We start from the raw sequence: 14815 nt of genomic DNA, 5'->3' as shown, positions 1-14815 counted from the left end.
CATGTGTAGCTATGACTACATCATCAACATATAATAGAACATATATATTTTCGTTAATGTTACCTCTATCAAGAATATATATACAGCGATCAACTGGAGAGTTCACAAAACCACATTCTTTCAAGGCTTTTTCAAAAAACTTCAAACCAGCATCTAGCTGCTTGTTTGAGACCGTAAATGGCCTTATTCAACTTACACACATTTTCACCGTCACACGACACACCTTGAGGAAGTCTCATGTATATATCCTCCTTTAGCACGCCGTTTAAAAATGCTGTTTTAACGTCCATTTGATGGACTTTCAGATTATATTGAACTGCCAAAGATAACATGAATCGGAAACTCGAAACTCTAGCAACAGGGGCAAATGTTTCCTCATAATCGACTTGGTACTTTTGAGTAAAACCTCGAGCCACTAATCTAGCCTTGTATCTAACTGGATTACCAATTTCATCATGTTTAATGGAAAATATCCATTTACTGTCAACAATATTTTTATCTTTAGGCTTCTTTGTAATTGTCCAAGTATTATTCATCTCATGAGCACTTAATTCAGTTTGTATAGCCTCTTCCCAACAACTCTTATCGCTTCTATATTTTATTTCATCGAAATTGTTTGGGACATCATTGAAAATAGCATGAGCGTTTAAAATTAATTTATTTAAATCGCTTTCATCTTCATTGTATGATATTTGGGGCTTTTTCTGTAGTCTTTCACTTCTTCTACTCGTTACAACATCGTTGCTATCGTTGTCAATGCCATCAAGATCTCCCTTACTTTCATTCAGAGGATCAGCTTCCTTTCTTTTCCTACTCTCGTTCGGAAATTCTTTTTCGTTGTCCTTACTTTCATTCAGGATATTTTCACTTTCCTTACTATCATTCTGGAAGCTTTCATTTTCCTTACTATCATTCGGGAAACTTTCACTTTCCTTACTATCATTCGGGAAACTTTCACTTTTGATGGGTCTAGAGTTAACCATATTGGTTTCATCGACAACAACATCCCTGGCTACAATAAATTTGCCATTAATAGCATCCCATAATTTAAAGCCATTTGGTTCGTATCCGACAAGAATACTTTTCTTTGATTTGTCATCAAATTTTCCGTTTTTGTTTTTATTATGCACATATACGGTTGAACCAAATACTTTCAAGTATTTTAAGTTAGGCTTTTTATTATGCCACATCTCATATGGGGTCTTTTTCTATGTACTAGTGCTCTACTTGGAATTCTATTAATTAGGTATGTAGCAGTCAACACTGCTTCACCCCAAAAGCTTTTTCTAATTGTGCACCATTAACCATGGCACGGGCTTTCTCGGTAATGGTTCGTATCATTCGTTCAGATACACCATTTAATTGGGGTGTGTGTGGCACTGTCAGGTGATAAGTGATCCCTTTCTTGACACAGAAATTACGCATTTCATTTGACAAGTATTCTCTACCATTATCGATATATAAATTGACTACCTTGACATTGAAATGGGCCTCACTTTTTGCTACAAAATCTTGAAACATATTGAATACGTCTGACTTGTATTGTATTAGGTAAGTGACACAGTAATGTGTGAATTCATCTACAAAGATAACAAAATAATTCTTTTCATCTAAAGAAACCGGTGTAATAGGTCCGCACACATCAGAATGTACTATAAATAATGGTCTTGTAATATGGCTCTTATCCTTAAAATGATTAAATGGGAGCCTAGCTTGCTTTCCACTTAGACACGGTTCACATACTTCATCAGACAACTTTAAACTATTAATTAGGCTTGTGTCATTAAATAAATTATTTCTCATTATTTCTAGCAATTTAGCATTGCTAATATGCCCAAACCTCTCATGCCATAGTCTATAGTTGTTTGTTTTACAAGCAATGTATGCTTGACATTTTATTATTGGTACATTGTTCAACATACCTGAATCCTTTATGATTGTCAATCCATTTTTTGATATGGTGACACCATCACGGTCAAATTGTGTTGTCAAACCTGCCTCTTGCAGGCGTTTTACGGATATAAGGTTACCAGAAGCCTCCTTACAATACAACACATCCTCCAGTGTTATTTCACAATTATTACGCAATCGCACAACACCACGTTTGGTAGCGTAAATGAATTGACCTTGTTTGGCCACAGCGATCTTCAGTGGCGGCTCCAGTTCCACATAATCAGCATACAGCGAGACATTGTTTATTAGGTGATCACTCGCGCCGGAATCAAGGATAAAATTATATTTATCCGTCTCATGGTTGGTTACCATGAATGCAATACCGTGTGATGTGATGGTTTGTGCTTGTATATTTTCATTTGGACTTTCGTTAACTTTATTGGTATTATTATTTTTATTTAAATTTGATATTCTTTTAAAATGATAGCAATCCTTTTTAATATGTCCCATCTTACCACAGTGGTGACATTTAATATTGCCAAGTTGCTTATGTTTAAATTTATTTATTGGTTGTGTTATCTTGTGTTTTGGATGAATATTTTTGATAATTCTTTTTATGATTATTATTTTGAACTAACACTTTCATAACCTTTTTACTAGTATCCTTTTGATCATTTCTAATTTTTATCTCATGGTCTAACAATCTATTTTTAACAAAGGCTAATGTCAAATTTTCCTCTGAAAGAGTTTCAATTGCTGTAATAACGCCATTATATGACGAGGGCAATGTGAGCAGTAGGTGTGAAACTTTGTCCATTTCATCAACTTTAGCGCCTGCAGCTGACAACTCACTGATAAGTTCATCAAAAATAATGAAAAAATTTGAAAGTGACATCTCGCCCGAATGTTTAAGAGCAAGCAGTCGTTTGCGCGCTGATAGTTGCGACGCTAAACTTTTCCGTTCGTATACGGCGTCTAAGTTCTTGAAAACTTCACGTGCTGTGGCGTCACTAGATGCGAAACCTAAAAATGAGTCGCCCAAGTGCGCAATGAGGATATTCTTAGCGCATAGATTAGCCTTGATCCAATCAACATCATCTTTATTCGGTTTTCATCATCAATAACTTTAAGCACTTCTAATTCTGTAAGCAACGCACGAACTCGAAATTTCCAAATCGAATATTTCTCACCGGTAAACGGCTTTATGTTATACTTTAACTTTTCCATTTTACTTCCTACACAAACAGACAAGGGTTGCAATAATACAAATGTGAGAAAAAAATGAATTTCACAACAAATCGCAATAAAAAAAAACGAAATGACAAAAAAAAATTTCACAAGAATTTGCAATTATGTATGTATCTATGACGCAAAGAAAAAAGAATTTCACAAGAATTTGCAATTATGTATGTATGTATTTATGACGCAAAGAAAAAAAGGATTTCACAAGAATTTGCAACGACGCGTATTAATTTTGTTTTATATATTATTATTAGGCATGAACTGGGCCCATAACCTATTGGAATAAGCACCCAATTATTATTAAAGAATACACGCGCTTTTATCTTCTTGAATATTTAGTTATTTAATTTATTATTTTATTGTCAGCACCAAACCACATGCACACTCTTCTGAGATTTTTAACCAAGTGAGAGAGCGAGCACATCAGTGTGACCAACGTGCCCAACAATCAATATACTACTTATATGTTATATTAAATGGTATTTTTGATTAGTTGAATAAGGGTATTCCCAACAGTGCTCGACTGTGAGATACCCGCTACCCATTTTGAATAAAAGCAAAACATTGCGGTATTTTATCAAAATATACCAAAATACAAATATACTAAAAATATACCGAATGGTATATTTGGTATATCGATATAACACCACATTCAAAATATACCATAGATGGCACAATATACCAGATTGTCGGCCAAAGCAACTAAGACTCCCAGTAGGTAGGCCATTTCTTTAATAACTTCCACAGTCTGATCGCAATCAAATTTTCAGAAATCATAAATACTATAGTTATTATTGTAATGTGTTGTATTGTATTGCTTTAAAATTACTCTTGTTATTCGATTTTATTGATTTGCAGGGGCGGAAGTGAGCGTGGCAAAAATGTGAAACAAACTTGATCTGCGTGCAAACATAACAAATGCTGTCGAAAAAAATTATAGCTCTATCTTTTAAAGTCTCTGAGATCTAGGTGTTCATACGGACAGACACACAGACGGACATGGCTAGATCGTCTCGGATCAAGAATATATATACTTTATAGGGTCGGGGATGGCTCCTTCTACCTGTTACATACTTTTCATGCCGGCACAAAGTTATAATACCCTTCTACCCTATGGGTAGCGGGTATAGAAATCTGTCGATAACGAGCAAACTCCAAAGCTTAGCTAAATTGCAACACCCAACATTGAAAAAGCAATTCGAAACGTTGAAAGCGTCCAAAGTAGCGAGAACATCACTAGTTTGGCGATGAGAACGCTCGAATTTACAGCGAGAGCGAGTTACAGAATCGATGGGATCTTTCCTTAAAGTTAGAGTAGTTCTTTTCAAACTCTGACCGCAATAATAATACATATGTAATATATTAACACAGAACGTAACGCAGAACGTAACTGCAATTCATTGTCAGTGTGAATATAAATACCATTTGGCGGATAGGAAACATCATTTATAATGTAGATTTTGGTTATTGTTGCATACGCGCTGAAAATGTTCAAAGTGTTCCAGAAGCAAGAATATTTTATTTAAATGGTAAACATAGAATACCTAGCTAATCACTATACAACAGCTTGAACTTTTCACTTTTAATTAATGGTATATTAATGTTAATGTTAAACGGTTTCACCATTCTTTGGTGTTAATATGTCCTTTGCACAGGGAGCAAGTACGCTCGATGACCTTGGCGCAATCCGTGCAATGCAGGAATGGAATGCAAATCCAGCAGCTGCCCCACAAATATGTATTTAACTTTATTAAACCAAAAGTTGAAAATCGAATGGTCAATGTCGTCTCCGCCCTCGTTTCTGACTTCACCTCCAATTTGCAGTTGGACTGCAACTTCCGTCTTACAAATTTCTTTAATTTACCGTTTTTGCTCCCCTCGGATTAGGAGCGGTAATGCGCCTTCTGCTTTATATATAATCCGTATATGCTAATCACTTTAAATAATTTTGTGGTTAATTACGAATATTAGAAAAATAATTTATGTGTTTATCCAAGCTGACCGCAACTAAAATTATGAATTGTAACCGCCAAACAAATAAATATTGCAACACAATATTTTATTCTTGTGTATTTCAATCCTAGATCTGATTTCAGAGTTGTTAAAAATCTCAGGCTTAAGAATCATCCATGAGAAGATATTAGTTCCATCTATAAGCATATTTGACGAATTCCCTTAAAAAAATGGGCTTTATAAAACTTTGTCGGGACAAACTATAGTTTCTTCAGATAGATTTTGATATCCCCAATAAGTCATATCTTACTAACTAGTTTATTCGTTTTGAAATATTTTTGAGGTGCGTAACATCTTTTGATCAGTCAGCATTGAGTTGATTATTGAATAAAGATTAAATATTTACGGCAATACAGTTTTTCAATATATCCTGTGTCGAAGTATTATTATTATTATTTTATTTTTGTTTACTTTTAAATGATTGGAAGTTAGTGTAAACATTTTCATTACGATTTCAAATATTTAAAGCAGATGCGATTCGTGTGACTAGTCTTAATACACAATTCTAAGCTAAGGAAAGCTGTGCAGTGCTTTATAATTCAATTCAATTTAACTTTAGTACTATTACTTATTCAATATTTCAAACTATGTTATAATGTATTTTACTTTCGCATTTCAAGCTGTAGTTATTCCATGCCAAAATTTATTTCGACTATTGTTCAACTCAGTAAATTAAAGAGAAATTCGTGTCGTGTTATACATGGTGCGTTCCAAAGTAAACAGGACTTTTAACAAAAAGACAGAACAAATAGTTTTTTCGGCAAAATCAATTTATATTATTCAAAATAGTCTCCTTCTGCTTTAGTACAGCTTTTTGCACGGTCCAAAAGCAAGTCGAACGAGTGTTTTAGCTCGTTGCCCGGTATGGCCTTTAGTATGCCGGTGCAAGCCTTTTGAATGGCCTCGACGTCTGCATAACGCTTTCCTTTCATCGGCAAATTCATTTTTCCGAAAAGGTAGAAGTCGCACGGTGCAATATCAGGTGAATACGGGAAGTGGTTCATGGTTAAAATGTGATTTTTGGTCAAATAGTCGGTCCTTCGAATGTTTAATTCTGACCAATTTTTGGACGTCAGTCAATTTGTGCGGAACATATAGTGCACACACTCAAATGTTCGGTCAAAATGCGATAAATCGATGTTTTGGAGATGTTCAATTCTATTTCCATTAATTTCAATGATGATTTCGGCTGATTTTTTATGAATTCACGCACAGTTTCGATGGAATTTTCTGTGATCACGGATTTTGGTTGGCCCACATGTTCATCGTCATTTATGTCCTCACGATCACTTTGAAAACGTTGAAACCACTCGTGCACTCTGCTACGGGATAGGTAACCATCGCCATAAACTTTTTTCATAAATTGAAACGTTTCGGTAAACGTTTTAAAACAAAATTTAATGTTGGCTCTTTGTTCGAAGCTCATTTTCGCACCGATGACAAAAACATACTGACACTTAAAACGCAATAACTTCACTTCCAATAGATGAAATGTCATGAAATTTTTACTGGAAGTCGATAAAGAATAGCAGATTCTAACGCACCAGTTGAGGGCGCTAGATTCAAAAAGTCCTGTTTACTTTGGAACGCACCTTGTATGACGACATGCTAAATTTAAAAAATATAGAATATTAAAAAGAATTCTATAGTCGAGTTCCTATTCTCAAAAGAAGCCAAACATAACGGTATTATCATTTAAATATACCAAATTAATATTCGTAAAAATACTGAAATATACCGGAATATATATGTCATTATTTCGATATCATCAATGCTGTCAAAAAGAAATATAGATCTAGCTGTTATAGTCTCTAAAATATACATAGATGCTCATTTTGACAGACGTATTTATTTGTATTTATGTATTTACATATGTATGTACATATATCATCTCAAGAATTTTGGCGCTAAATTTGATAAGTGAATTTTTCTTGTTTTTGCCTATCAAGTATGAGGGTATACAGGAATATATCACTGTCAAAACTAAAGGAATTACTTTTAGGATAAATATATTCCAAAAGTTTTGCCCTGCACTGTTTCTAACATAGATTGTTTTTATTCGTTCCATATATATTTTTAAATACATTTTATTTATGTTCTTCGTTGTGTTGTTTTTTTTTTCTATACTCACCACAATGTGGTGGGAATTTTAAGCACTGCGATCCCAGAGCACCTCTTATGTTAGCTTTGCGAATTTATCAAAATTCAAAGCACATGTGGCACGCCCTAAGCACTCTATGAATAAACAATCATAGATATGTTTACCTTAGGGAAACTATTCCATCACTCTTGTGGGAATACAAACACTATGATATACCACTTGTTGTCTTACAACAAACAAACGCTTTATATTTTAATTAGCATAAAACATAGTAAATAATTTTAATACATTTCATATTTTATTTATTTATTTGATTACAGTTTGTAATTATTATTCGTTGTGCTTCACATAGAAATGAGTGTTTTTGTTTTTGGTGTTTGCTATTATTATTGATTTGATCGTAAAACTTGTTTTTGTTTATCTTGAGTTCATTCGAATGGTTCAAGGCCGCGTGGTGGCAAAGAAAGCATATGCAACTTTGTGACTTTAATAAGAACTTGCGGCATTAATTGGCCGCAATAATATCACTCTTGTCATTCGTGTCAATTAAAAGCACATTAAATTGATTTTTGTGGTTATGTTTTTGGTTCACACTTCACATTCATTTAGTTTTGGTAGGTGCCAATGTAGGCGCCGCAGTTGCGGCAATGATGTACGGCATTCTGGCAGGAATCCACACAGTAGGGAATGCAACAGCAACACATGCCACTGAAAATCCTCATTATAATTTGAATTAGTTAAAAATCGCATCATCAACGATTGCGTAATCTCTTCAACTCACCCCAAGATACAAATGAGGAGCGCCATCAAATGTGTCTTCGTGCTGGGATCATATCTGACCACGCTCTGCTGATGAGCGTGGCACGAGGGGCACGTTACCATCGTCGGCATGCCGCCCAAAAAATTTGGTGCTGGTGCTGTGTCAAAACAAGAACAATTCAATTTGTCACTAAAAAACAAACGAATAACCAAAACGAACCCTGAATGTAAACAGGTTGTTGCTGCATGGGAAAGATGGTTTGTTGTGGTGGCATTCCTTGTGGCATCGGTTGTACCATTCCTTGTGGCATCGGTTGCATCATTCCTTGTGGCATTACTTGCGGCATTTGTTGCAGCATTGGCTGAGGCATTGGTTGTGGCATTGGCTGTGGCATTTGCTGTGGTGGTAGCATTGTTGGAGCACTCGCCAAATCGCCATAGCTGGGCGGCTGCTCGTTTTCGATTTTGCCTTTTTCCATTGCTGCGTTGACGATGCTTCGTTCTCCCAACTGTTGCTTGTCGTTTCGGATTCTGCTTCTGCTGCTGTTGCTTCCGACTTTTTCGTCTTCACAGCTTGCGAATCGACACGAAACTGCGGAACGACGAGCAAATACAATATACAAAAAAAACGCTCGTCCGTCGTCGTCGCTATAGTTGTTGCCGACACATATTTCTGTATCCATTAGAACTTATGTATGTATACACTACAGGCGAGTATTAGCATGTGTGTATGGGAGTGTGTGCTCACGCTTATGTGTATATGTATGTGCGATATTGTCCATTTTGTTACCAACAGGCAGCAAACGTCATCAAACACACGCTAAAAAAAACGCTAAACTAAACTTATAAACTGCTAAACAGATAAGAAGAAGCAGTTGTAGGTGTTCTTTTTAATTTAAACAACTATGTATAGATTTAGACTTTTGCAAAAAATTAGGCGAACGAAAAGCGAAAGCGTTATTTGATGTTGCTCTTTTTGTATACATTCTTAATTTTTATACTGTACCAATTAAGAACCCAATTATGTGCGTCTGTTTGATGATTTCGATATAATACAATTGGAGACGTAATTTTCTCAATTTGTAAGGAATGTTAAGTGTGTCTCTATTTTTAATTTAAAGACAATAATGTTTAATTAATTTTAATTTATACGTTTGTATTTTTGCGAATTTCTAATTTATTTAAATTTTATAGGTTTTCAACTTTTTGCGAATTTTCTGCAATTCTTTTTTTTTTGCCAATTTCTTATTGATATTAATTTCTGCAGTTTCTATACTTTTGCTAATTTGTGAAGTAGTTTAATTACTGCGCTTCCTAAATTTATTATAATTCCTGGGATTCTTTTATTTTTGCTTTGATGGCCCTCAATTAGCTGATTACAACTGCTACCATAATGATTTAAGTTGTAGCTGTAGCACATTGCAATTAAAATAACCAAGCTAATTTGATTAGTTGATTCACACGTTGAAGCACAGCAATAAGACGAAAGTTATAACTGCTTTTCCCGGTTCACAGATTAGTAGCCAACTGCCACTTAATAGTGTGCAACTTTAGAGCATATTAAGTATACGCACATTAAAACAAAATGTCGCACTCGATTGTGTGATTAGACTTTATTATGGAATCGCATTATAATTTCTTTACCAACATTAAAGTAATTGCATACGAATAGCATACATATAATAAGTTGTGGTGAGGTATTCATATATAATATTTGGAGAATATCAAAAGAGAGTGATGGGCAGTGAGGTGCAGTAATGTTAAGCCTCTGGGGTGACGATTCCCAAGAATGTGACATTTGCACTTCAGCTCCGATCAGCGCTCATAGCTGCCGATGAAGGTCTGGCACGAGGGGCAATAGTGGTCGGTGTTGCGAGCACAGTCTGTGCAGTAGAGAAACGGAGCACAGATCCAGCAGCTGCAACAAAGGGAAGAGAACAAAAATATCATTCGAAGAGCAAAGAGATAGCGCGAAAGATGCTTACAAGCAGCAGCACATGAGAAGCGCAATCAAATGCGTTTTGTTCGTGGCCTTTGGCTCAGTGCGAGTTGTCACCTGTTGCCGGCAATTGGGGCAGACAACATTTGCCGGAGTTGGGCCAACGGGAGAGGACATTGTTGTTGCAGCTGTTGGTGTTGTGAAAAATACATTTAGTTTCAGTTTGTGTTGTGTGCATTTATCGATTGACCTTGGAAAGTGATTCCCACTGCGTTGCGTGTCAAATTGTTGCAGTTTAATCTAAAGCACAAAATCAACTTTCAAGCGTTTCCCATGTCACCGAAAAGCTAATTGCATACTGTACATAAAACCATTTTTAGCTTCGAAATGGAGTACAGTATTCTGCTAATTGGTTGGCATGTGGCAAGCAAATTAAATTCAATAATTTCAATAGGTCTCCTCCGCACTTTTGGAGGCGCCTCTGACATCATCCATCTGTCCAGCCAGCCATCTATCCAACCACCCCTGACGCCTATCTATCTGTCTTTCTATCTGCCTCGCTCTCAGTGTGAGAGTGCGTGAGTATGTCGGTCGGCTAAAAGTGAAAGTGTTTGCCACATGGCTACGCGTTTTGAGTCTACAACACTAGATGATGTCGTCATGCTTTTTTGCCTCGCCAGAGCGGTTCGCACACCCAAATAATACCGCTAGAGCCAAACAATGGCGCATCAAAATTCTCGACTAGCGCAAAGCTTATATTAACACAAACCAGTTTTCCGCATTTCGCTTGGGTTGCTAAGCTAAAGGGAGTGTTTCATGATAATCAATGAGGCGCCACTCGTCGGAGGACGTCACCTCTTTTAGGACAATGCTAATGTGCTGAAGTAACGCTCAACTTTTGGGCGTTGTCCTTTACCCAAATATCTAAATTCGTATAATAAACAAACGCTGTCGTATCTAAGTGAATGAATTATTGGCGCCAAGTCCATTGAATCTACATAATTAGCGCAATCGCTTTATGCTTTAATTCAAAAGGTCAACTATTCTTTGAACCTATTCACTCGAATATCATTCATCTTATACATATTAAATTCTATTAATCATACACAACATACATAAAGCTCTTCGATCGATGAAACATATTCGCGAAATTTTTGCGACAGCCAACTTTTTTATTTGGAAATAACAAAAAAAAACTTGTTCTTCATTTTTGTAAGCAAAATTTCTATTTATATGTTATGAAATATATATAAATTAATAAAAAACGTTCCCTCTCAAAAAAACTTGAACATTGAGTATCAAAACAACAAAAGGTTTTTTTAATTATGTTTTTTTTAGTTCGCTAGAATTTTGCACACACACAAAAAAGATATTTCCCTAACAAAATGTATTTATTTATAAAACACTTTGGGACTCACATTTTAGAAATTCAGTAATTTCGTATATCAAAGGATAGGCGACACGACTTGTTGCGCGTTCTGGAAACGAAAACGTTCTGATAAGTTCACTTTCGCGTCGCATCAAGGAAACCCGCTGCGCACTTAGCGCGCACAGTGGTACAACGTTTATTTGCAACTGCGTTTGTGTTACACATTCGAAAGTTAATTGAATATTCGAAAAGTTATGACAGTGAATCAATAGTAATTAGCAATTGTGGACAAAATCAATAGCTAATGGCATCAATTAATTGTGTTTGCCTAATGACAATTGTCTGTGGATAACTGTGCGTCGGCAACCTAAAAGTAACGGCAGATACTCAACGAGAAGCAGATGATTAGCAACAATGTTGCTAAAGTGTTGCTGAGACTCAGCTTATGAAACTTAGCAACACACTTAGCAACATTTTAATTAGAGAACATATTTATGAAGAAACATATGTGTGTATACTGTTCATATAGTTTTCTCTATATATATGAAGAGTTTAATTATAAAAACACAGTTATTATTGCATAAAGTGACGATTAAATTTCAATTACAATTATACAAAATTCAAATTATTTGATTGCATGTATTTAATTAAAGAGAATTTTTAAATTAATTTTCTATGTTAGATTGTATCTTTTTTTTTGTTGGTGATAAGCCGATAAATACTGCGATCTATAATAGATCTGCATTTTACTGCAAGTTTTCAGTATTAACGAAAGATCGTAGAATATTTTGTATTAAACCGTTAAGTCACGTCATTTAGCAAGTGTTATGCGATTTCAACTGAACAATTTGTCTTAAATTAAAAGAAATTCAGCAAATAAACTGGAATTAACACACATTATTATGGAATTGTATAATTATATTGTATTTTATAGATGTTTATTATGAAAATATTATTCATGAAACTACTAAGGATGAATCATATATAATATAATTGTTAACACGCTTCTAAAGTCATTTTTTTGTTGTTTGAGCTTAAAAACTGTCTATTATTAAATATTTTTTAGATTGGTATGTAATTGAACGTACATTTGTAAAAGCGCGTATTGTGGGAAATTAGAAAAGCTAGTATGTTTTAGCAAATGAAGTGGTGCGAAACTTAAACAGAAATCTGAAACACATGTGCATATTAATTTATCAATACATATCATATGTATGCACACAGAAATAAACTGAAGGTGATTTTCTAAGTACGTAATAATTGTAAAAATTTGCGTATGTTTATGCATTCAAATGTTCTGATAAATTTTGAAAAAGGAGATCGACTATAGAACATTTCACTTTTGGTTAAAAATTACCTACATATAGATAATTCTCTAAATAAAATAAAACAAATTTTTGTTATATGATTTTCAATTTATATAGATTTAGATTCCCCATTCTATATATTTACATAATTATGGTTGTATGTGCATACATTAACAATACTTCTGTAAGAACGGTTCCAAGATTAAATTTTATTGTCGCAACCAAAGTCAGCACTTTTATTTTGCTATAAACTTTTGTAACAGTCACCATAATATATATGTATGTGCGATCAGCAATTCGATTTGGTTGAGATTCAATATTTTTCTATTATGGACGAAACGCACAAAAATTATTAGATTCGCAGATGTGAAATGCGAAGTACTCATAAATTAATCTTAAAACAAATAAATACATCAATCCAAACAATGCCAAACTGTGCAAACAAATTCAAATTCTAATGAAGTTTAAAGCTGAGTCATAGTCATGAAACCAACCTGGAAATGGTAGTTGAGTGCATGGTTTATAATGGCCATGCATTGTAAGTATAAAGATAATGTCACTCTACGTACAAATTATAAGTAATAATGTATTTTGGTATACAGTTACAAGAATGGTTTATCTTATACAGTTTTGAAATTTCTTATTATTGCTGGCGATAGCCAAATGCTATGCTATATATACATAGCTTGGTTTCCGTTTTCAGATTTCTTTTGCGTCTCCCGGACAATGTGTGGCAATATACAATAATACATATACATATGTATATGTATGTAGATAAACCTAAGTTTTCATAAAGAACGTGGTTTTGGGGTGTTGATAATTTGCTTGGCTCCACAGAAAGTTGAGAATGTCGTTTTAGAAGCTGGAGAGACAAGCATTGCAATTGGGACAGAACTGGCTGGTTCTGTAGCACCAGTTGCAGCAGCAGGGCAAGCAGACGCAGGGCCAGCAGCTATACACATATGTATGTATGTACGTACATATGTATGTAAGAAGCAGAGAGAATGATATTAGTTACACTTCAAATGTGTAAACATACATATCTATGTATGTATTTTCAATACTCAAAACTTACAAGAAGAGGCATAGAATCCCAGCAAGACAATAAGTCTTGCATGTCGCATGATGCTTGACAGTCATCGTGACACGGGCACGACAATGAGGACAGGTCATTCCTGGTCCACCACCCTGTCCATCAACAACAATCGTTGTTTGATTTACAACATTTACAGGTGCGGGAGGAGGTGGCGGTGCTGAGTGGATCATTTCGGTGGGTGGTGCACTGGCTGTGGGATACATCCTATTGTGATCTTCCGGGGTGTATGCCGGCGGATATGGTGGAATCTTGGAGTATTCCATGTTGATCAATGATGAACGCGTCGCTGAAAGACAAATGTCGACAATTTATACTCAAATTGATGTAATACGCAAAAGTAAACACGCATTGTTTTATGCGGGGAAGTCCCATATTTATTATTTCATTTCACTTTACATAAACTCACATACACAATTTTATATGTATACAAATTTGTGAAATTTACAATCTCAAGAAACTTGCGTAGAACGAAGCGACCGGCGTATTCACTCAACAACAGAAAAGCAACTGCAAAGCTTGCAAAGAATTTGAAAGCAAGAAAATACATACATATGTATGTATGTATGTACATACATATAGCTGTAAGATTTCAACACTCTAACACAAGGGATATCTTTGTGTCAGTGAAAGCGAGATGACTATATGCATCACGTGGACAGTTATCTGTAAACAACGAACAGAATGCAATAAGGGAACAAATATTAATGTGCACATGCAATTTTATTGTTGTGTTTGTATGAGTAAAATAAAATGAAACATAAATAAAATACCAAAATTATATATTAAATTGTAATCAAAGGAAGTAGACAACCAATTCTTTACATTTGTTTAATATTTAAGCATGGTATTGAATGATCAATTTAAAAGGCTTATTTAAAATCCATATCGGGGTGTGACCTTAGAAAAAGTTTCTAAAATATATGATGAGAAAATATACTAAATAATAATAAATCCCAAAAGTTTTATCTGGTTACTTTCAATTAAGAAATCTTAGTATATTTAGGTATTTTTGTATGCCTAAAAGTATGCTGTGTTATTTTATTTAAAACTGCAAAATAATTAATATTAAATCCGTTGATTGTTTCGTTCCACAATA

At 34.7% G+C, this 14815-nt stretch overlaps 2 protein-coding genes across 6 annotated transcripts; both read right to left on the bottom strand.

Annotated features, from left to right (window-relative positions):
• Positions 1-7563: 7563 nt before the first annotated feature.
• On the bottom strand, positions 7564-8596 carry LOC133844948 (lipopolysaccharide-induced tumor necrosis factor-alpha factor homolog). 2 transcript variants are annotated; one of them, XM_062279240.1, is made up of 3 exons: positions 8229-8596; positions 8031-8166; positions 7564-7966 (listed from the first exon to the last, which is right to left on the bottom strand). In XM_062279240.1, exons 1-3 carry the CDS (start codon positions 8485-8487, stop codon positions 7855-7857), a joined length of 507 nt encoding a protein of 168 aa, XP_062135224.1. In that variant the 5' UTR covers positions 8488-8596; the 3' UTR covers positions 7564-7854. The 2 variants fall into 2 exon arrangements, with proteins under 2 accessions (XP_062135224.1, XP_062135225.1); XM_062279241.1 differs by having other exon boundaries at positions 7569-7957; positions 8229-8593.
• A 1006-nt stretch (positions 8597-9602) lies between these two features.
• LOC133841248 (lipopolysaccharide-induced tumor necrosis factor-alpha factor homolog) lies at positions 9603-14216 on the bottom strand. 4 transcript variants are annotated; one of them, XR_009894281.1, is made up of 4 exons: positions 14126-14216; positions 13699-14005; positions 9994-10135; positions 9603-9926 (listed from the first exon to the last, which is right to left on the bottom strand). XR_009894281.1 is itself a non-coding variant. In XM_062273608.1 (3 exons), the coding sequence occupies exons 1-3, from the start codon at positions 13745-13747 to the stop codon at positions 9824-9826; spliced, it is 294 nt and encodes a 97-aa protein (XP_062129592.1). In that variant the 5' UTR covers positions 13748-13897; the 3' UTR covers positions 9603-9823. The 4 variants fall into 4 exon arrangements, 3 of the variants coding, with proteins under 3 accessions (XP_062129592.1, XP_062129591.1, XP_062129590.1); XM_062273608.1 differs by lacking the exon at positions 14126-14216 and having other exon boundaries at positions 13699-13897; XM_062273607.1 differs by lacking the exons at positions 13699-14005; positions 14126-14216 and adding an exon at positions 11366-11503.
• Positions 14217-14815: the final 599 nt, after the last annotated feature.

This window comes from Drosophila sulfurigaster, chromosome 3 (genome assembly GCF_023558435.1).
Source record: "Drosophila sulfurigaster albostrigata strain 15112-1811.04 chromosome 3, ASM2355843v2, whole genome shotgun sequence".
NCBI lineage: Eukaryota > Metazoa > Arthropoda > Insecta > Diptera > Drosophilidae > Drosophila > Drosophila sulfurigaster.
Note: the sequence above shows the minus strand (reverse complement) of the source record. Positions and strands in the feature narration are given on the sequence as shown.